We start from the raw sequence: 22481 nt of genomic DNA on the forward strand, positions 1-22481 counted from the left end.
AGATGATTTTGGACATCCAAATCAAAAATGGTTTCCACCAGTGCTGTCTTGATATGTTATATACTAAACCCAAGAGATAAAAGTGGTAGATCCATGTTATTGTCTAATTTGGTGATCAAATGGTCAGTCTTTACTAATATTATCAATTGCAGCTTGGGTTAGGCTATGTAAGACCTATTCCAGCCTTGCCTAACTTTTGATAAGAGTTTGCAAACAACACAGATTGACAGATTTCAATTAATTAGAGGCAGGTTCTAAAGCTCAAGGGATTGATAACAACAAGAAAGTTAATCCTGGTTAATGCCTCGATCGATCACAAAAATAAACAGTCAGAAAAAATCAAAAGCTCCTCCCAACAACAACTCAAACACTTTATTCTTCTTGGAGCAATGTCAATAACTTCAATTTTTAGGGCTTTTGAATCTACCTAGGAAAATTAAATTTGTGGCACTTTGACAAATTGGGGAATTTTGAAATAATTTACATTTTTGTGGCCTACAACTTCCTCACAAGGGGAAGCAGAGGGACAGGCATTGATCTCTTCCCACTGATGACCAGTGACAGAACTCGAGGGAATGGAATGAAGCTATGTCAGGGCAGGTTTAGGTTGGGTTTTAGGAAGATTTTTCATCCAGAGAGTGGCTGAACACCAGAATGGACTCTCTAGGGAAGTGGTCACAGCACCAGGCTGACAGAGTCCAGGAAACATTTGGACAATGCTCTCATACACATGGTGTGATCCTTGTGGGTACCTTCCAACTCAGGATATTCTCTTATTCTATGAAAAAAAAGACACAATTTTTTCTTGAATTAAATCACTGGGTCTGTGTGGGTGAGATTCAGCATCTCTGGACTCACCCACTTACACTGAGATACTGCAAAGTAGCTGTCTTCATGTGAAAAAAAAATCAGCTCCAATATTCAGATGCAGGCAGTGGAGCTGAGGACAGACAAACCTGTAACTTAAATGGATAAAAAAATAGGAAAAAGTTGCAAACTGGTAGCCTGGACAGTTAATTAAAAAACTGCACAGGTCTGTTTGCTGTTATTTCTTAGATTTGGGACATAATCCTGCTCTAAGTCAATGGGAGTTTTGCTATTGAATTCAGAGGGACCAGAATCAAGCACTTTGTCTTCTCCAGACCTGAGCACTTTATTTGGAAATATAACTTTTTAAAACACACACTTCTCTCTTAAAATGCTACAAAGTAAAGCAAGTAATTACATTAGACTCTACCTGAAGCTCCAGAGAATTAATACAAAGGCTGCTTGACTCTTGCCAACTTTCACTATTACAATTTTACTAGCACCATATGCAGCACTACCGTACCTGCTTGTTTCACTTAGTAAAATCATTGGGGTTTGGGTTTGTTGTTTTTGTTGTTTTTTTTTTTCCAAAGGAACATGCAATATCCACAAACAAAAGCTCCAGGGAGTAGGAACCAGCTCGGAGACCCATATGGTCTTAGTCTCAAAGTAATCAGAGAGGGAACAGGTCTGTTTGCTCAGCAACCCCACCCTTTTTGCAAACATGTGAGAGTTGGCTCAGGAAAAGGTGCTCTTTTGGGTGGTTTCTGTTGTTTGCTGTCATGCAAGAAACTGTGAAGTGAGATTTCCAGTGTTATTTTCAGCACCCCTGTAGCCTCAAAGGAAAGAAGATGTGAGGTAGGGTAGCTGTGAGGACTGGTTGTGTCAGCTTTGAGACCATGGAAAAGTCGGGGACACTTTCCTAAGGACAGCCAGGAAAGGGTTTCTGCAGAGGAGAGTTTTAACCAGAAAAAGCTAAGCCTGTGATTCTCATTTGACTAATTCCAATTCAGGACAAGAACTGAAAGCAAATTACATATACAAGGCTTCACATAAAGGTCAAAGTGTCTGCTAAAGCAGAGTAAAAAAGTCGATGAGGAATTTTTCATCACTGGACTTGAAAATATAGTGACTTCTTGCTGAAAGATGACTTTTGAATACCTAAGATTCTGCCAGTGTGCTGTTTTGACACGCACAACTACACTGAGCTGCGACTACTGCAAGGAAGTCACACTGATATCTGACTTCCACAACCACGTGTAAATCAGATATCAATGACTTTAAGACACTGGCTAGCTCAGGCTGACAGGTTTGTTTGCAGTCTTGGTTCTGAACCCCAGCATGGGCTAGTGCACACTTGTAAGTGCTAGGCTGAGACCAGCCCTCAGGTGATGGCATCAGGGAGAGCTGCCCTCTCCTTCTGGCCAGGTGAGCTGGCTGATGGTTTGGGACATGCTTCTCTGTTGCTCTGGAACTGCAGAATCAAAGGAATGTTGGTTGCATGAGACTGCTGGAGCTCACCTAGTCAGATCTTCTGTCAGAACACCACAATCACCATATATTAAATTAGCCTTATCTCGCTAAGTCATAAAAAGCCTCCAAACAAGGAGCCACCATCGCCTCTCTGGAGCATCTGATGGAAAACAACAAGCTGAACATCTCCATCTGCCACGTGTACCTGTTCCCCTTGGTAAGTCCCCTGGCATGACCAAGAAGGGTTTGGATTTGTCCTTTTTGTACCTGCTCTTCAAGGAGATCTGCTTTGGGTTTCCCTTCACTGGGAAAAACAAGCTCCTTCCACCTCACTCTTACTGCATCTGCACTCCAGATGCTGGACCATAGTGGCAGCCCTTAGCTGGATCTTTCCAGTTTTTTTCACATTCCCCTTGAGGCAGAAGCCCCAAAACTCCAGCTGTGGATGCACCAGTCCTGGGAAAAGGAAGTGCATGGTGCCAGATGTTTGAGCCACAGCCTTGTGCTGTGGGCCAATGCACGGTGCAGACACCATCCCTATTTCCACTGCTGACTGTCAAAGGGGACTAAACAGTTGATATAAACTAGGAGAAACAGAGTGATTTTGGCTCAGTATCTGTATATAAATTTCCATGCTTACTCAGCAAATCAGAGCAGAGCCCAACTTACACCCTCTTGTTCCTCGAGTTTGTCTTTCAGCCTAAGATTTACCAAAACATAGTTTTATATGCTAATTTCCTCATAGTAAACCCCTTACTGTATGTCATTCACCGATGCCAAGCGGTGTACATGTAAGAGTAGGCCAATATTCTTTGTATATTACCAACTTTATGAGTTGAAGAATTACAATGTGCTTGCTTTATTTAGGTGGTAAACTTTTTTAATGAGTCTGGAGGGCCCTTTACATAAAAGTAGTGACTCTAGCTTGGAATCTCTTTCCATGTTTATTAGAAATGTGTTTTACTTTACCGTGAAAAAAACCAAGGAAACATGCAGCCCTAAAGTCTAATGAAGTAGTTACTCGTACAGTCAAAGTTCATAAATTTTAAACACATTTAATTTATAAATTGAAAACATAGCTTGCACTGGCTTTTTCAAGATTATTGCTTGCCACAGGGGTTTTAGGATAGTTGCTGTGCCATGCTTGCTACCTCTTTTCTTTCCAGGCCAAGACTGGATCTTCATGATTTGTTCACACTTGTGGGTTTTGGTTTTTTTTTTAAATGAAAATCTTTTCAGAAAGGTATGTCTTTGGAGTATTAAAAATCATAACCCATCCAGCAGTCTCAGCAGTTTCTTTGTTCTCAACTTAGATAGGATTTGCTTTTGAGCTGACACTTTGAGAGCTCTTTCTCCTGGTGAAAAGCCCTTTGTCCCTCTGGAGACCTGTCTTCTCAGCTAATTGTGAAGAGCAGTCCCTGAAGTGGCAGTCTGAGCTGGATTCCAGTCTCACACCAATAAAACCTCAGTGCCAGCCTGAGTGAGGGGCCCAGCTCCCAGGAAAAGGGAATGTGGGGAAGTGGGGAAATGACGATGCTAACTCCCCACTTTTGCCCTCCGCATTCCACCGGTTGCTCATCCATCCCTGGTGAGAGACTGGCTGCACAAGCTCCACCATGATTTGTCCTACTTGCAAAGCAGTCTCATGTACAAAACACTCCATAGGGATGTCTGGCACACAGCAGCACTCTACCTGCTTCAGGAGAAGATGAAAGGGGAGTTCCAGTCTTATGCCAGCTGGAATTTCCCTCACATATCCTCCCTGGGCACACTGCTTCGTGTTGGTGCCTCTGTGAAGTGAGCCAGCAGATACCTGATGACTGCAGGATCACTTTTTGTTGACGCAGAGTCACAGGAGGTCAGTTCTGGAGCTTCAGGCTACTTTATAGGGATATTATAGAAATTACACTGTGCCTATTATAAGGGAAAACATCAAACCCACAATAGCTAGAATAGCAGTGTTGGTATTTAACTGTTGAATCTTTAGATTTATATGGACAATTCCCCCAACCTTCTTTTAGTATTATGGCAATGCAGGTGAAGAAAAAAGGGTAGCAGGGCTCACCATCTCTGTTTCCATGCCCCCAAAATGATCAATTATACCCAAGCCACTTCAGAAAGATATTTCTGTGTCACGTGGCCTCAACATCCCCATGCCACAACATCCCTTGCCTGGATACCCACCGAGTCCTTGTCCCCACACTTACAAGGGCTGCTTCTGCATGACACATCCAGATCACTCCATCCTCAGTCGAGCAGGCACCTCCAGGAGCTTCTGCCAAAAGGCAGCTGTGAGGTGTTGCCCTCCCAGTGACTGATGGAAGCCCTGCTCTGACTCACTGTTTCTCCCATCTCTTTCCACCCTAAGCCCCGCAGTCCCTGCGTTGCTGCCTGGCTGTTGGCACACACCAGGCCCAGCCAGCACCAGGAGCAGGGCCAGTAATTGGAAAGGGGAATTGCAAAGCCCCAAAGCTTATCAACTGGCAGTGAGGGAGCGTTCAGCAGCCACTTCAGGGGCCAGCCCAAGGTCCAGAGTGGGTTGGCAGCCTTTTGTTTGGTAGCACGGGGTGGACACGCACGGCTGCTCCGCTCTGAGCGGGCACCACTGAGGTTAAAGCAGGGTGGAGGCTCGCTGGCTGGTGAAGCCTTCTCCTTCTGCTGGGGCTGCCGAGGCTGTGCAGGAGAGCAGTGCTGGAGCAGGGATCAGCCATGGCACAGTGCTCAAGGAGCAGGTGAGCATGATAGCCTCAGGCGCGGCTCCTTGGCCTCAGGAGTGCCAGCAAGCACCATTACTATGCACAGCAGTTGCAGCTATTTCCTCATGTATCTTTTACTCATTAACCAAAGCTTCTAAATATAGCCCCAACCAGCAGTAGCAAGAGATGGGGGGTGCCCTCTGTGGTTGGGTCTTTGCTGTCTGCCTACCTGTAGCACCAGCACCTGATCTTCACTTTGACTGGTGCCCTCTGCTCTCAGCCCTGGGACACATGGATAGTTTACATCACAGGTTTCCTGCTACACACAGGAAAAGCATGCAGTCCCAGGAATGGAGCCAGCTTCTCCTGTGCTCCTGCCAGCCCTCAGTGCCCCGTGCCATCCCCCCCTTCAGCCCTGAATCAACTCCTGAATCAACTGACCAAAAAATATCACTCCTTTCTGGGAGAAACCAGGCTTCTGGTGGAGCCAACATGGGTAAAACACGAGTTCAAAGCCTGTTTCCTTTTGCAGTTGTTCTCACTTATTACCTAGGATGGGTCTACTGGGAGCTCTCTGTTCTTGGCAGGGAAGGATTGAATCTTATCAGGCAGGTAAAATGGAAACTATTGCCTTTGCTGGGAAACTTTCAGGACATATTGAGAATATCTGATATACTTTTATGATTAGATTGCTGACTTCAGCCTTGGCTGTACCTGCCAATTACTGCTAGCCAATGCTTACCCCTTCACTGAGCAATTTATTCAAAAAGTGGGCAGCTGGGGAAGAGGGAAGACATCTCATGTTCCTGTGTGGATTTTGAGCTGTAGCTTCTGCAGGAGTTACATGTGTCCATTCCTTCTTCCAGTTCTCTAAGAATTGAAAAAGACAGTCAAGGGAGAAAAAACTTTGCACTTTGTCTGACAAAGAAAGAGGTTGTGGATGTTTAAAGGTTTGTTGATATATTCTAGATAAAGGAATATGATTATGATTTCTTCCATGTTGAAATATGATGTCATTTGACAGCTTAACGTTAATTTTTTGTCCATTCCTAACAAAATGGCCTTTACAATGCAGTAGAAATTCTAGGTAGTCTCCAAAACTCCTCAGAGCAGCCTACGTTGAAACTTTAAAATTGTTCTATGTGAATTCCTCAACTCATCTAGCTCAACATGATTTTCTTGGAGTAAATGAAAGACCACACTTCTCTATGCCTTGAATTCCTTCTGTTATAATGTTTGAGGTAGGATAACATTTTGTATAGAGAAAAAATCTTGTAATGGGCACAATATGCTCATCAGAAGTAACCTGCCTTTTAGTGAATGGCCTCTTACCCATCCTCTCTTATCCAAGGATCATTTTTCACAGTAGCTGGAAATCTAACTACCCATTTCTTCTCTGAGGAAAACAGTGTGAGAATAAAAATATGTCAGTGAGCAAATATTTGATGACAAAGCCAAAGAAATCATGCTCTTTTGAGACAAAACTCTCTTTACTTACAGCTGAGTAGACAGAGATTAAGTTATAAGGAATCCGGGCTCCTTGCCAATTCATCCCCATCTGCTTGTCAGGAACAAATGCTTTGTTATTTGGCTCAGAGAGGGAGCAAAGACCAGGAGAGAGGACAGTGGGCCATGGCCATGACCTCCCACAGGCACTCCCCCACCCACAGGAGCTGCTCTTGTGTGGGACCTTCAGCACTAATATTCCATGCTAGTGACAGAGAGAGGGCCAGGACGGGCTTGCCAGCAGAAGTAAGCACCATTCAGGGAAAAAAAACCTGAACTGGATAAAAAAGAAATTAATGAAGATGAATATGTGAGGCTTAAGAAAAACAAAGGTGGGTGTGGAAATCAAGAAAGTAAAGAAGAGATTTTCAGTGTCCTTGTGAGATCAAGGTATGTTATGTCACTGATAGGAGCTAAGAGACTTCTGGGGGCTCTCAGCAACTGAAAGAGTTGATGGTGCCTGGAGCTATGTTGCTGTGTCACCAGTATTCTCTAAAAATGTGAAAAATTAGAAGAGCAAGTGCAAGAAATCTACCACAGCAGCAATCTCAGCAATCCTATGAAGTTCAACAAGGAGACATGAAAAAGTTCTGCATGTGGAACAGAAAAACCTCAAACTGTGAAGTAACAGCTCTGCTGGAAAGGACCTGGGGGCTATGGTGGGTGACAAGAGGAGTGTGAGACTAGAACGGGATCTTATTGCAGATGACTAACTGCAGATTGCATGTCAGAGTGCTGGGAGGAGGATGGCCAGCAGATTGAACTGGGTATCTGCACGGCACTGGTAAGTCTGCAGGTGGAGTACAACATCCAGTTTTGGGACTCTTGTCTCAAGGGGGATGTGAAATAAACTGGAAAGGTCTAGCTAAGGGGTGCCACTATGGTCCAGTGTCTGGAGTGCAGATGCAGTATAAGAGAGGGGAAGGGACCTGGGCTTGTTTTTCCTGGTGAAGGGGAGCCCAAATGGTGATGGAACAGCAGCCTATGTCTGCCTGAAAAGAAGGTACAAAGATGACAGATCCAGATTCTTGGTGGTTTCAGAGAATGTTACAAGGGACAATAGGCACACATGGCAGGTGGGGAGGCTCAGGCTTGCTCTTAGGAAAGATTTCTTTAAAAAGCTCCAGGGAAGTGGTGGCAGTTCCTGCCTTGGAGAATTTTCACAGCCTGACTGGATAAAGCACAGCTGACCTAGCAGTGGTGGTAGTCCTGCTTTGAGTGGGGTGATCTTCAGGATCTCATCCAACTGACATTTCTATGATCTCATTTCTTGACATAAAGTTATCAGTGTAGGTACTGCCTACTTCACTAGCACAGATGTTATTTTAGGAAAGGTTACAAACAATCAATGCAATGCTACGTAGACAGCTTACTGCAATCCAAACATGTCACCTAAGCTGAATCAATGAATGCACAGGTTGCATATTCAGCTGCATGTATTTTCCATTCTGCCAGATCACACAAATACAATTGTGTCCTTCAAGAAGCTTTTCCCATTGCACCCAAGGTGTTGAGGCACTAGCAGACTCAGCTGTTGATTTTCTGAAATTGCTTCCAGATTCACCATTTTTGGCAGGCCAAGTCAGCACAGATTGTTCTTTTTTCCCTTGGCTTGCAAAACTCCTGAAGCACCCAACATGCTTCAGACACAAATACAGGACCAAGAAGTCTTACAAACCATGTGAATCAATAGATTGCTGTGTCAAATGCATTATCAGCCTTCCAGACTACCACCACTCTACACTTACTCATTTATATGAAGAAGGAACAGTACAGAAACTGATCCTTGCTGAAACAGTGTTGTCAAGCATCCAACATACAACATACTGGCCAGTGCACCCAGTTGCAGTATGTGTGAACACAGCTGCAGCACCATGTAATGTCACAATAGTAATTACCCTTTCCACACTTACGTTTTCTATTATTTTAATCTAGGACTATAACTGTTCTGCATGTTGCAAAGTCATGCTATTGAAACTGAAAAAGAAAGCTGACTTGACCATTGAAAATGAAAAAGAAAGCTGAGACCATTGAAACTGAAAAAGAAAGCTGACTTGCAAAATTCTTGGTGTTGACAGATTTTGGGTTGTGTTACTTTCCATTTTCTCTGCAGCACTGCTCTGTATTCCTGCTCATCCAAAGCCAAGAATGGCAAACAAACACCTCATTCTGAGCAGTGCCACGTAACCTTTTCAGACCTACCCACCAGTAGGAGTGTTTAGATATGATTTTTGTTACAGGTATACTTGATTTGTTAGCAAATTCACATGTCAGGTGTGATTCTTTTCATTACAGCCTCTGTTTCCTGCTCCTGCCTATTTGCACAGTGACCCATATGTCGCATGGTAAGTAAACCTCCCAGGGAACATACTGTGATTTCCAGAGAGAAAAGGTCACTGAGAGATCATCTTCATTTCACCAGGACTTCCCAAGCATTTCTATCTCCTTCCTATGTAAATAACATGCATGCATTTTTTCATCTGAACAACATCTGAACAAAATGCATGCATTTTTGATCTGAACAACGATCTTCCCACCAATCATAAATTGAAGAGGCAGTTTTGCATTTATCTGTATTTTACATCATCTTATTATATTTGCTGAGATATGGAAGACATAAATCAGCATGTAGTTAAAAATTTCCAGCATTCCTCTGGTTTACAATGAATTAATAATACAGAATAGCAGAGATAATAATTCTCCTACCTGGTGTTTTACATAAAATTTTGGCATCCTAATCCCACTGACTGCTTATTTAATTAAGTTTTACACTAACCTCCATCCTATTATTGACTGGGATGTATTTACAAAAAAAAAAATTAAAGCATGTGATACTTTAAACATTATCTCAGCAGACAACTTATACAAAAATCTATAGGGGGACCTACCTCTCCTGGTGCACTCTTTCCCCTGAAATATCTAAGCACTCCTAACACATCACTTTGAAAAGTGTAATGAGGGCACCTAAGAAAGAAGTTTATTTGCAAATGAGGCCACATAACCTTAATAAACCAGTTTATGTGTGGGAGCTAGCAAAACCATCTCTTGCAGTCTACCCAGTAGAAAAATACACCTCTTAATTGTTTCTAATAATTCAAATTTGGGTGCTTAGAGATCCCACCCTCTAAAATATAAAAGGGAATTAATTATGGGAGGAGTTGCAGTAGATTTGCTTGTTTTTCTCCCTCACATGGGAAAACAAAAATCTTCATGCAAAGGATCTTAATATTTTTGTCTGGTTAGGGCAGGTTTGTATTGACTGATCCAGCAAATCCCGTTCTCTTTACAGTCACACGCCATTGCTAAGAAGGCAAAGGCATTTGCATGAAATTACAACAGTAGGTCTGTAATATTGTGCTAAGTTTTTAGTCTGGACATTATTTTGCTCATCTTAGAGGAAACAAAGTTCCCCCATTTTGTGCCACCTTCTCTCTCCATACCTTTCTTCCTCTTCCGTCTTCCACATACTTGGCTGATCCCTGGCCTCCTTTTTGCCCCACTCTTCAGTAGTTTAATGAAGACCACATGCACCCCAGTTTATCCATCAGAGTGTTTTATGGGACAGCATCACAAGCCTTCCTTGTCCTGCCTGCCTGCAAGCCACCTTTTACACCATCTTTTTGACTGTCAGGCCATCTTCCTAAGTGGTCACACTGGCCTCTCCCCATTCCTGCTGGGAGCCTCCTGCATCAGAGCAGTTTTTCATCCCATCTTCAGCGCCTCTTTTAGGAGCCTAGAGTTCTCCAGGGCTCCCTTTCCCATTAAAATTCCTTTCCACAAGACTGCATTTACCAATTCTTTGAGTGTGTTGAAGTCTTCTGGTTTAAGTTCATTAGTCCACTGCTTTTGCTCCCTCCTCTCCTGAAACTCAAGAGCTCTGCTGATTTGCAGTCTTTTCCACTCAGAACACCTTCCTCAGCTGCAGCAGCCTCTCATCTGGTTTTCCCACGTTCACCAGCAGCAAACCACAAGCCACCAGGTAGAGCTGCACATGCCTCATGTCACTGCAGCAAAAACCTGCTCTTTATCCCCAAAACTTCAGGGATGGGCTAGACAGTGTAATTGCCTCCTGAACACATATCTAGGACAATTTCCAGTGCTGTGGATCTCCTACAGGAGTTACAAGCACCACTTTCCCACATTCCCTGCTGCACACAGGGATCTGGTTCAAGGTATAAGCTCACTGCAGTTAAAGAAGGATGCTTGTGGCTCTGCAATCAGATTCCTCATCTCTATGCAAGCAATTCCACTAGGAACCAGGAACCAGCTCCAATGTTTTGGCTCTGTGCTGTCCCCCACTCCCAGTAAGCCCTAGGATGTAACTGACTGGAAAGAGATTAGTCTGGGAACTTCAAAGTTGTGTTGGCCCGTCCTTGAACCAATGCACTTCTTTCCCCAGAACAGGCAGTCAGATGTTCAGATGCAGATACTGATTTTGCACTTCTCATCCTGGATGCTGAATTTTTCTCTGAAGCCAAGGAAAGTGGCATCAGGAAACCAGCAACACTGCAAGTCACGCACATTGTCTTAAGAAAGGGCAACAAAAAAGCCTCAACAAAATCCACATAAAACAAGTTGTATAAATATGAAATGCAGAATTCACAAAAACCAGAAAAAAGAATTTTTGCCTGGATTTCTCCCAGAAACAGCAAGAAAAATTCACTGTTGGGCTGATGATCAAGAAAATTATCTTTTAGTTCTACCCACATCATCTTACGTGGTATTTTAAATATAATATTATTCACGGTAATTTTTCACTTCTAATTGCAATGTCCTTTCACTTCTTTTACTTCTAAGTGCCAAGCTTACAAGAGCTAAGTAAAACTCTTTTCAGTGTCAAATTCTCCCCAATTTAAAGGGCTAGTTGCACTGCATTACCATTACCATTTAACACACATCCTGCTTTTTGTGGTTCTCTGTCTTGCTTTTCTCCACTTATTACTTTTTCCCTTTCTCCACTTTCTATTTCAGGCTGTCAAGGAGAAAGCAGAGTCTGACTCCCACAGTGAAATTCTTCACCTGCGGAGCCTGCTGAGAGTGAAATTGATAAAGGACAGCACCAGCCCAGGCAATTTCACTCACAGCGGGCACTTGCAGGTGAAGCACTACCGTAAAATGGAGCAAGGTTACTCGCCTGCTGCCTCCCAGCACAAGTCACCAGTCGATAGCTGCTTGTTTCCTGACCTTTTCAGTCATCTCCTGCCATGCACCACTTGCTCTGACCCCAGTGTGAGAGGCAGGAATCAGCCATGTAGCCCAGTGTTTGCAGGCAGGGGCTGAGCCCAGGTAAAGTGCTCCGAATGTGGAAAACTTGGCTGGAGGCTGGCCAGGCCACAGGACTGCTGAGGCCACCTTCCCACCAGGGGGGTCCTCGGGAGGATGTCTGCAGTCCCACCCACATCTTCATGTAGTACAACAGTCCCACATAGCTGCCACCAGTGCAACTGCCTGACAGGACAAAATCAACTCATTGGTGCTTCTGTAACATCTCTATAGGGTACCAGCCTGATGCCTGATATTATTTAAGAATACCTATACATCATTTAGCTGCTGGTTCCCGTGGATCTATTTCAACACAGGTTTGATCCCAAGGGGTATCACCCTCACTGTCTCTCCAGCATTGCTTTGCACCAAGTCCTGCTTTTTTCACTATTTGAAAATCGAACCATTCTAGTCAGGTCAGGATTTTTTTTTTTTTTTTTTTTTTTTACTTTGATAGGAATGTTCCTCAGAGCCTGACAAATACCAGGGCTGATGTTTTTCCCAAGACAGGTTAGTGTAAGGAGTAGTCATATGAGAATTAGGGAAACTGGGTTCTGCCATCTACCTGGTTTTTCAATACTAGGAGTAGGGGATGAAACTCAGAATCTCCAGATTTGGAAAAAACAAATAAACAAACAAACTTTTAGTATGTCATTCATCATGTATTTAACAAGGTGATTACACTATTTTATACCCAAGATCAAAATATTTTGAAATGTAAAAAAAGCTTAAATATTTCAGAAGAATAGCCATAGTTTCACTTAGATCACATGGATAAAGCAAGCTTAAAAGTTACAACAGATCACCTTTCTCATACTTCAGGGCACAAAATTCCAGGAACAGAAAGGATTATTGAGAAACTCCCTTTCTAAACAGTGCTTCTTATGGAGTGCTATACAGTCCTTGTTAGAGACTTGAATACCAGGCAGTGCCAGACATGTGGCAAAGCAATTCCTGCAGCATTGGTGGGGGAAAATCATTGCTGCAAATATTCTATAAATACCCATCATACCATTTACAAAATTCGAGGACTGAAATTAAGACCTAAGGAGCACAGTGCAAACTCAATGTACTTGAATATCCAGATCCTAATTTGGAACATAATTCTCAACTGAAATTAGTGGAAAAATAGGAGTCTCAGAAGGATTTAACTGCCTCAATGCCTTCATGTCTAGATTTCCAGTAGATACATGTCAAATTAGCTCTGCAGCCTTTACTGTGCTCTTCCAAAAGGCTTCTCACAATCTGAAGTGCAAAATTTGCCACCAGGAACTAGCCTTCAGTAAAGACCTTTATCAATGGTTGATTACAAGTGTGATTATTGTCATGCCACGGGAGGATACAGGGCAAGGACAGAACACTTCAGAAATGTGACCACAGATTAACTGCTAATAAGCAGATGGTCTCTGTGTGTTCCCATTTATGAGCTAGAAACAGATTATAATACTTTTTTTAAATTATTTTTTCCTGAAAGATCGAGTTTAACTCTTGTCGAAGATCCTGGGCAGTCTCTTGGAGGAAAAAATATCTACAGCAGATTCTTCTTTTCCTAGTTGATAGACATCAGTGACCACTAAGAGTGATTTAAGCTTGAAAACTTAAATAAGCCTGTACATTTAAGCTGACAGTAAAACTATTACTTGACCATGCTCACTGCAGAAGAGGTAACCAGCTCAACTGATTTGGGGGTCACAGAGCTATAAAAAAAAAGCATTTCCCTTTGTTTTATCCACAAACACATTAAGGGTATAAGGGTTTGTTTCTTTGCAGTCTCTGTAATTCGTACTGATGTTAACAGCATCATATTTTTACACACTAATTGGTGCGGCCTGAACCAGACCCGCTCCAAACATGGAGATGTGAGCCAGGCAGGCAGCAATCTTCCCACACTTCCTTTTGTGCCGGTTTAAAACTCGCCAGGGACCTCACAGAAACCTTACCTACAGCAACAGCTGAAACAAGTAATAAATGTAGCTGCTCCCAAGGCCCAGAGTGTGCAGGCTGCTCTGGCTGGTGCCCTGTGTCCCCTCTCCCTCCCGGGGGAGTCTGGCTTGTGTTTGCTGCAAGGCATCACCACATCCCTCTTGGCACACTCATTTCTCCAAAGGCTCTGCCCCGTTGTTTAGGCAAAGCTGAGCTGAATTTAGCTTTAAATATACTGTAATTGTCTAAGTTTTTTCTTTTTAGATGTAATTCATTAGCTGTTTTTACCTGACAGAGCTCTTCTTTGCCTATTTTATTCAGTCAGTCCTTTCTCTTTCTAACTTAGAGAGTCAGGCATTGGACTGATTGCATGTTTCTAGTGCCCTGCACAACAGAGGGGAAAAGGACATAGGCCTCTACCGCATACCAAAAGCCTGAAAGGATTTGTGTTAAATATTAATTTGAAGTAGGTCATAAAGTCACAGGAAATGCTGAATCTAATGCCTGAACAAAGGTTTAATTAAAAAAAAAAAAAAAAAAAAAAAAAAAAAAAAACAGGGAAAAACCTCCTGCATGTGAAAAAAAAAAAAAAAAAAAAAGGTGCCGCGAAACCAGCCTTGTAAGTCATAAAAAACCAAACAAAATCAGCAATGGCACAACCAGATGAGTTTCTACACACCTTGTGACTACTAAGAATACTGCCTTGTTTGCTTAGGTAATGATGTGGCTTCTCTATGAAAGAACACATTTTTCCTGAGAGACTGTGCCTCTACTTGGACCTGAAGGAGAAGCACACCTTGCGTGCCACCAAGCCCTGATGATATCTTCACCCTTACTGCTCATTTTATAGAAAAATGGCCAACTTGACAGCGTAGGAGCTACTTAACAGCAGGGGATTTCCCCCCAAATATGAACGACAAATATGAAATTTGTTGTTGTTAGTGCTGGTTGTCTCGGGAGAAAAAAAGAATGCACTTATTTACAAAAGTCTGTATTTTAGTTGCTTCAGGTTCCAGGCTGAAAATAGATTGTTTATATAAAAAAAAAAAAAAAGAAACAAAAAAGTTGAAATTACAATTAGCAGAAAATGAACATTAGTTGTATCCAGTTAGCACCCGTAAAGTTACGTAACAGAACATTATTTTGTTTTTGTGGTACTAAAATTGGAACAGAACTGTAACCTGTAGTGGGAAAAACAGCTCTGTGCTTGCACCTTCCAGAGCAAGGATTATTTGTCTGTTCCACAGCAATGGGACAGTCTCACAGCTTGGCTGTTTAAAAAAAAAAAAAAAAAAAAAAAAAAAAAAAAGAAAAAAAGTTGAAAGTACAATTAGCAGAAAATGGACATTAGTTGTATCCAGTTAGCACCCGTAAAGTTACGTAACAGAACATTATTTTGTTTTTGTGGTACTAAAATTGGAACAGAACTGTAACCTGTAGTGGGAAAAACAGCTCTGTGCTTGCACCTTCCAGAGCAAGGATTATTTGTCTGTTCCACAGCAATGGGACAGTCTCACAGCTTGGCTGCTAAAGTGCTCAGGGAAAGGAGAGAATGTGCTAGGAGAAGGCATTAGACACTGAGCTATAGGATAAGAGGGACTTTTGGGACTTTGTTTCTGAAAATAAGAGGTAAACTGTGGGAACTGTGAATCCTCAGAGGAAGAAGACACCCCTTGGAGCCCAGACATGAACAGCAAAATATGGGAACCACCACAAGAATAGCAAAAGTTATTCACAATACTTTCTGATAAAAAGAAGGGGTAACACTTTTCAAGGAGTGACACTTACTTCCTCAGAACTTTCCAACTGCTCTATATTCTTATCTCTGCATTTTCTTATTACAATAATTTATTAGGAAAAAACACAGAATGTCCTTTTACATTGGCTTCTGTTGGTTCATTAGTGTCTGAAACAGTATTTTTTCCTGCATTTTATTTCACAGTCTTGCATAACCTTGAATTTCTGATGATAAAACCTGTGATACTTGTTCTTCCAGTACTGAAACCACACCCCCGAACTGCAACCTATGGCTATAAGACTCGTAGCAGGGAAATTCAAGAAGAGAAATTATCAAGCAAGTTCCCACTGAATTTCTCATTAAATTAGAGAGGATGGGTTTTGCCCAGCTTCGAACTGGATCTCAAGGACCATGGCCATTCCTGGGATTGTAAACCATGGTTATAATTGCTCCGAAATAACACAGCCTACAAACAGTTTTTCCACATCACCTTTGCAGAGCAGTGAGGAGGGAGCATCAGAGCATATGGCTCCACATGCACAGAAATGCTGTCTGGACTGACTGGCAGAGCACTCCTTAAAATAGCTCTGAGTCAGCAGGTTTTGCAGTCACGAAGGCAGAGCAAGGGGAGAGATTTAAGCAGATCACAAAGCATTGATGCACACACCGCAACTCCTACTCCTGGCGCAGCTTTTGGAGCGTTCTCAAGGAAGAGGAGGGTTAGATGGGCAAAGGCTTTTAAATATTCTCTCATGTGAAGGAAAGGAATTAGGCCCACAAAAGTAATTTGCTTGGAATATTAACCTGGGAAACGGGAGATACATTTGAACTCCCTTGTGGCAGAAAAGCAACTGAACTTGGGTCATTTACAACCTGATTATCCTAACCATGAGTAATTTTAAATAAAAAGAGGGAACTGGGATTTCTTCTCCAGCTGTGCTTGTCATAAGGCTTGATCTTATAATTGTGCTCTTAGGATATCTACAGGATGAGACAAGTAGGAATTGGAATGAGAAAGGTAGATGAGCAACTTATATTTTAAATATATGGAGTTCAAAAATATCTAATGTATATGCTATAAATTAACATGCATTCATCTCAAACTTGAAGAATGGTTTGTGTAATGTTGAAAATTCACCCTGCCCTAGACAGTTTGGCTGCTGTAGGACTGTGTGATCAACAGGTGTGTTCCCCGAGCCCTGTAATAAACAGCAGAAATGAAATAAGAAATGTTGTGAGAACCAAGGTGATTAGTAGAAATGCTGCAGCATTCACAAAAATAGTTTTTCATGAGAGGGTGTTGTTTGGAGTTTCTGAAGCTGCACAAACTCAAATGGATGGAATGCTTTAGGAAGTAGGGAAAGGTAAAATGATAATCTGAGCAATGTCCTCTCCTACATTATCAAAACAGTCTTTTTATGTCTGCCCCTCTTATAGGATGGGGGTTTTTTGGTGGGGATTTTTTAAAGTAGATTTTTACCCATGCTATATGACAGTAGCCATTGATGACGTGGAGAGAATGAGGACAGAGATTGTTCTGAATGCTCAGCTGCAATGGACAGCCACCACAGCCAACATCTGTCTGTCTGTCTGTCTGCCTGCTTTCTCTCTCCCCCAGCTCCACTCAGTCAGCAGTATGTCTCACTGCAAGAATTCAGTTTGAAAACCTTGAAGAGTTGTCCACCCATGAGAATCAAAAACCCCAAAACCCATGAGAATTAAAAAGACCAAAACCAGACAGGGAGGTTGTTTGCTCTGGGTCTGGTATGGGCAGTGTCATGCCATGGTCACAGGACACCTGAGTCTGAGGCCATCCTGCCTCCTTGGCCACCCAGCCTTCAGGGGTGATGTCTCCCTGCCTAGCTGTGTTGGTCATGAATTCCCCACAGGAGCCCATGGGAAGTGAGGAATAAAGACTGGATTTTCTATTTTAGAGATTATGTTTTGCATAAAATTTTTAATGTTTTTGTTTAAAAAAAGCCTCGCCCCCTTCCTTCCCAATAACAACCATACACTGCTGCATCTAGAAGAAGCTCCCCTGTTTTGTTTCAGTGCTTTGAAATTAACTTTATATTCTAATAAACCCTTTCTCATTAGGAACTCTTGAACTGAAAATGACTGGGAATTCAAGGGTGCTGGTAAGAGGGGCTGGGCACGGCAGCTCCCTCTTTCCAGTGAAACTTTAGAATTAAGAAAAAACACCAAAAAAATCCCAGGCAGATTTTTTTTTTTTTAAATTATAATTTATTTTTAAAAAGACAAAATGTATTTTTATCAAAGCAAGGACTGCAGGACAGGCATGAAGCCAGTAGAGCCTGACCGGGACCAGTGGACCCAGGCTTTGCTGGGATTGACTGCCCAGGTGCAGGGGTCCCAAATGAGCACCATTCCTGTCTGTCACCTGTGGACATTCACAGAATCACTGAATGGGACAGGTTGGAAGGGACCACAGTGGGAAAACCTGGTCCAACCTCCCTGCTCAGGCAGGGTCATCCCAGAGCACGCAGCACAGGATTGTGTCCAGGCGGCTCTTGGGTATGTCCAGCGAGGGAGACCCCACAGCCTCTCCGGGCAGTCTGCTCCAGTGCTCAGTCACGCACAGTGAAGTTCATCCTCACGTTCAGGTGGAACTTCCCGTGCATCGGTCTCTGCCCGATTCCTCTCGTCCTACTGCTCGGCACCACCAGCAGAGCCTGGCTCCATCCTTTGGCACTCTCCCTCCGACACTGATAAACATTGACGAGATCCCTTCTCAGCCGTCTCCTCCCGAGGCTGAGCAGGCCCAGCTCTCTTAGCCTGTCCTGGTAAGAGAGATGTTCCAGCTCCTGGATCATCTTTGTCGCTCGCTGCGCTGGACCCATTCCAGGAGCTCCTGTCTCTCTCGCCCGGAGGAGCCCCGACCTGGCCACAGCACCCGGGCTGAAGAGAAGGGCAGGCTCAGCGCCCTGGACCCGCTGGCAGGGCTCCCGTCCCGCATTCCCGGCGCGGCCGCTCCGGGCCGCGCTGCCGTGGCAACGGGGGCGCGAGACACCCCGGAAGCGAACGCGCGCGCCGGCCCCGCCCCCAGGGGGGAGCCGGAAGCGGCGCGGCCGCGTCAGGGCGGGCGCGGGGGGCGAGAGACGGAGGCGCGACCCCGCTGCCGCCCAGCGACCCCCGGGCCCTGCCCCGTCGTACCGCAGCCGGACATGGCTCTGCGGCGCCTTCTCCTCGTCGCTGCCGCGCTGGCGGCGGCCACCGCGCCCGCCGCCGCCTTCTACCTGCCGGGCCTGGCGCCCGTCAGCTTCTGCGAGGCCGGCAAGGAGAAGCCCGAGTGCAAGGTGAGGCTGAGGGAGGCCCCTGAGGCCGCCCGGGTGCGGCGCGGCCTGGGTGTTGTCCCCCTGCCGCGGGGGCTGCGTAGTGGAGCTTGTCCCGAGGGTTTGGAGCCGCCTCGCCGTGCCGTGCCGGGGCTCCGGCGGCGCTGGGGCTGTGGGGACTGCGGGGACTCCGAGCGTGGTTCGGTTCCCGCTGTGCTCAAACTGCTCACAGAATTGTTAGGGTTCAGGAAGGAACCTCTGGAGATACCTGGTCCAACCCCCCTGCCAAGGGAGGGTCACCGGGAGTAGGTGGCACAGGGACGCGTATGTCTCCGGAGGGGGAGGCTCCGTGCCCCTCTGGCAGCCTGCTCCAGTGCGCTGCCACCCTCAGCGTGAGGAAGTTCCTCCTCGTGTCGAGGTGGAACTTCTTGTGATTTAGTTTATGGCCATTGCTGCTTGAAAAGGAAATTGATGAGACAGAGGACCCAGGGGAATGGCAGAGGTGCTTGCCTGGCTGGGAAGTGACCACGATCCCTGCGAGGGAAGGAGGGAGCTGTCGGCTCATCCTGTGAGATACGGCCACGTCGCGGAAGTAGGAAGCTCGGTTATCTCTTGGGTACTTTCAAATCCCTGCCGGAAAGCTGCAGCAAGTAAGGGTGGCAGTGACAGGTCATGCCGAGGAGGGTGTGTGTGATTCTTGGCAGGAGCGAGCAGATGGTGGCTGGAGCAGATGTCAAAGTAAGCATCCTGTAACACTCCCCTTGTTGTGTCTTCCTGGCTGCAGGACCCCGAAGTGTAAGGGCTTCTAGACCCCGGAATGTCAGTGAAGCTTAAACTTAGCTTCGTGCCTGCAGAAGTGACGAGCAAACTTCGCATAACCAAATAACTCGTTTGTAAGGATATTGGTGGGGAGCATTAATGTAAATCTCCTCTGATGAAAAGTCATCTTTGCTCCTTTGGAGCATCTTTTGAAGTTGTTTCCTGCTGCTGTGATGGAAATTACAGCAGACTATGCTTTAATACTTGAATGAGAAAGTTCAAGACTAATCAGTTTCATGGTCCATGGTCTTACTACTGTAGAAAGCAGCTGTCCTGCATTTTCTGAGCTCTCAGCTTCTGCCTTGCATGAAACACTGGTTCATAATTCTTCAGAATAAGAGCCTGCTTGAAACCGTGTGCTTTTGGTAAATACCATGTGCTAACTTTATCCTCCTGCTGTCCTGAATCAGCAGAGCTTGGAATAAGCCACGCGCACAATGAAGGCGGTTCGGTTGTAGTAGTGAAATATCCTGTGGACATTCTTTTATAGGAGCACAGAAGTGGTGTTTGGAAGTGACCTCAACGGGGCACATACTGCAACCTCATGAGTATGGAGCATGAGAGGACAGAAGGCACCACTGTTGTCAACACTAGATCAACTCAGCTCTACCTTTGTTTAAGCAAGCTTTGGAAACATCCAAGCGTAGAGTATCTATCTCCTCCCTGGGTGACCTGTTATAGTGCTCACCACCCTCTTAAGGAAGGGGTTTTTTTTCAGTACAGGCTCAGCTGGGGCTGTGGCTGCAGGGACTCCGAGCGTGGTTCGGTTCCCGCTGTGCTCAAACTGTGGCTTTCAAGCCGCAGTTCGTGTTTTTTCACAACATCCCTGAAAAACATTGCTGTGTTTGGATTATTTCTGTTTTAAGCTTGTGGAAGAAAGATTTAATTTTTTAAGTCAGGTGGACCATGTCGCCTGCTAACCTGAGACACTTACGGGAGACACTTACGGTGTGATCTTTCTCAGATGTCTCTGCATTTTTATGCCTCATAAAACACGTACAAAATGCTTGTTGTCTCCTGAGATTTTATCATTTAATAAATGTGACATGAGGTACTTGGGTAATGTAAATGTACCACCAGCAGGCAGCTGAACACCTCAACAGATGTAGTAGTGCAAATATTCTTTCTGCAGTTAGCCACCTCTTAGCAATTGCCACATTAGACATAGGCATATGGAGAAGTCTAAAGCACTCTTCACATCTCATTCTCTCCATGTAGTCTACAGCTGAATGTACTCTGGTTCCTGGTAAGGAGAAACACTATATGATTGGATTATTGCTGTATCATATTTATCTAAGTGGATAAAATTAAGCTTCCTTGGACAGGCTTCTTTTCTCACAGGTTTCTTGCAGTAATCACTGTTAATTGCAGTGCCAGTAATAGTGCATTTTCCTCTACCTGAAGATTTTGATCCACATGCCAAATCTCAGTAGCTTCTGTATGTCTGTTATGATCCCTGTGATGGTGAGATGTGATGAGATGAGCAATGAGACCTCACTGTTAATTGCAGTGCCAGTAATAGTGCATTTTCCTCTACCTGAGGATTTTGATCCACATGCCAGATCTCAGTACCTTCTGTTTGTCCATTATGATCCCTGTGATCTCCTGTCCTGTGTTGGTGAGATGTGATGAGATGTTGTTAACGGGGCATGTAGTTAAGAGCAATGAGACCCGTGGCTTTCCCCCTTTCTCCAAGTTTCCTGCTAATCTGCTTGGGCAAACTCAGATTGGCTGCTTCTTCTGGTTTTGGTTAGAATATCATCAGAAATGGAATGGGATCTGTGCATACTTAAATAGTAATTCTTGCCTAAAGATTAAGAATCCTTACTCAGTTATAAAAAATCCTGATTGCTCCAAAAAGGGTTTGGTGTTATATGGGAAATGGTTTATCAAATATGATGATCTGCAGTAATGCATATAATTCTTAGGAAAAATTGCAGCATTCATGTAAATCTCCTCCAATGAAAAGTAGCTAATTTAAGGCCATGGTTCTGCGGCCAGCTGAGGCAATCTGATTCCCTCTCACTGCTGAGAGTGAGATATTTCATTGCTTTCTTCCCCTGGGCAGTGTGTTCCTGTCCTCTGCATTGACTCAGCTGTGTTACTTGTGGTTTTGAGCTTAACATGTCAGGAAACTATCCAACTTTTTGCCAGTCTAGTTTCCCGCTGTGTTAGGGAGTTGAAGTCACAGAATTATGGCAAGCATAGACTACCCTGAGGTGAGCAGCAGGTCTGCATGGCTTAGGGCAGGGGAAAGATGAGCCTGAAGGTGTGTCTTCACTTAGTGGGTCATGCTAACAGCTCACAGACCTTCCTGTGTCTCCCAGGACTGCATCCTGACTTGCACATGGACAGCTAAGTTATATCAGTAAAACACAGTACCCAACTGAAGTATCTGAGCTACAGATACATGTGAACATTTCTATATTTTCTTTTTCTCCAGAATTTCTTGGTTTGGGTAAACTTGAGTGAATTTTCATAGGGAGAAAATGCTCTTCTGTTGGTAAGAAAATAGATGGCTTGCTGTTGAAAGGGAGAGGGTTTGTTCTTGAGGGCATTCACCTTTGTTTTGCTCTTCAGCTCTTGTCTGATTGCACAGTAGGACAGCTCAGTTTAACCCTAGCTAGCAACTAAGAACCACACAGCCATTTGTTCCCTGCTGACCCCAGTGAGATGGTGAGCAGAACTGAGGGGGAAAGTAACTTGTGGGTTGAAATAAGAACAGTTTAATTGAAAAAAGTAAATATACTACTAATGATAGTAACAATAATAATAATAATAATAATTTTAATGAAAAGGGGTGAGAGGGGGGTGGGGAATGAAACCCAGGCAAAACAAGTTGCACAATACAGTTGGTCACCACCCACTGATGGATGCCCAGCCCACATCAGAGCAGTGATCGTTCCCTTCCAGCCAGCTCTCCCAGTTTATATACTGAGCGTGGCATTCCATGGTATGGAGTGG

General features: G+C 44.2%; 1 protein-coding gene across 1 annotated transcript in view; it reads left to right on the forward strand.

Annotated features, from left to right (window-relative positions):
• The first annotated feature begins 18476 nt into the window (after positions 1-18476).
• Positions 18477-22481, forward strand: part of TM9SF2 (transmembrane 9 superfamily member 2) — a 30296-nt gene continuing 26291 nt past the window's right edge. The window contains exon 1 of the mRNA XM_041423383.1: positions 18477-18722. Coding sequence (XP_041279317.1) covers positions 18591-18722 — 132 coding nt within the window. The 5' untranslated portion in view covers positions 18477-18590. The remainder of the gene's footprint in view (positions 18723-22481) is intronic.

Source organism: Onychostruthus taczanowskii, unplaced genomic scaffold, assembly GCF_017590055.1.
Source record: "Onychostruthus taczanowskii isolate IOZ18803 unplaced genomic scaffold, ASM1759005v1 scaffold77, whole genome shotgun sequence".
In the NCBI taxonomy this organism is placed as follows: Eukaryota; Metazoa; Chordata; class Aves; order Passeriformes; family Passeridae; genus Onychostruthus; species Onychostruthus taczanowskii.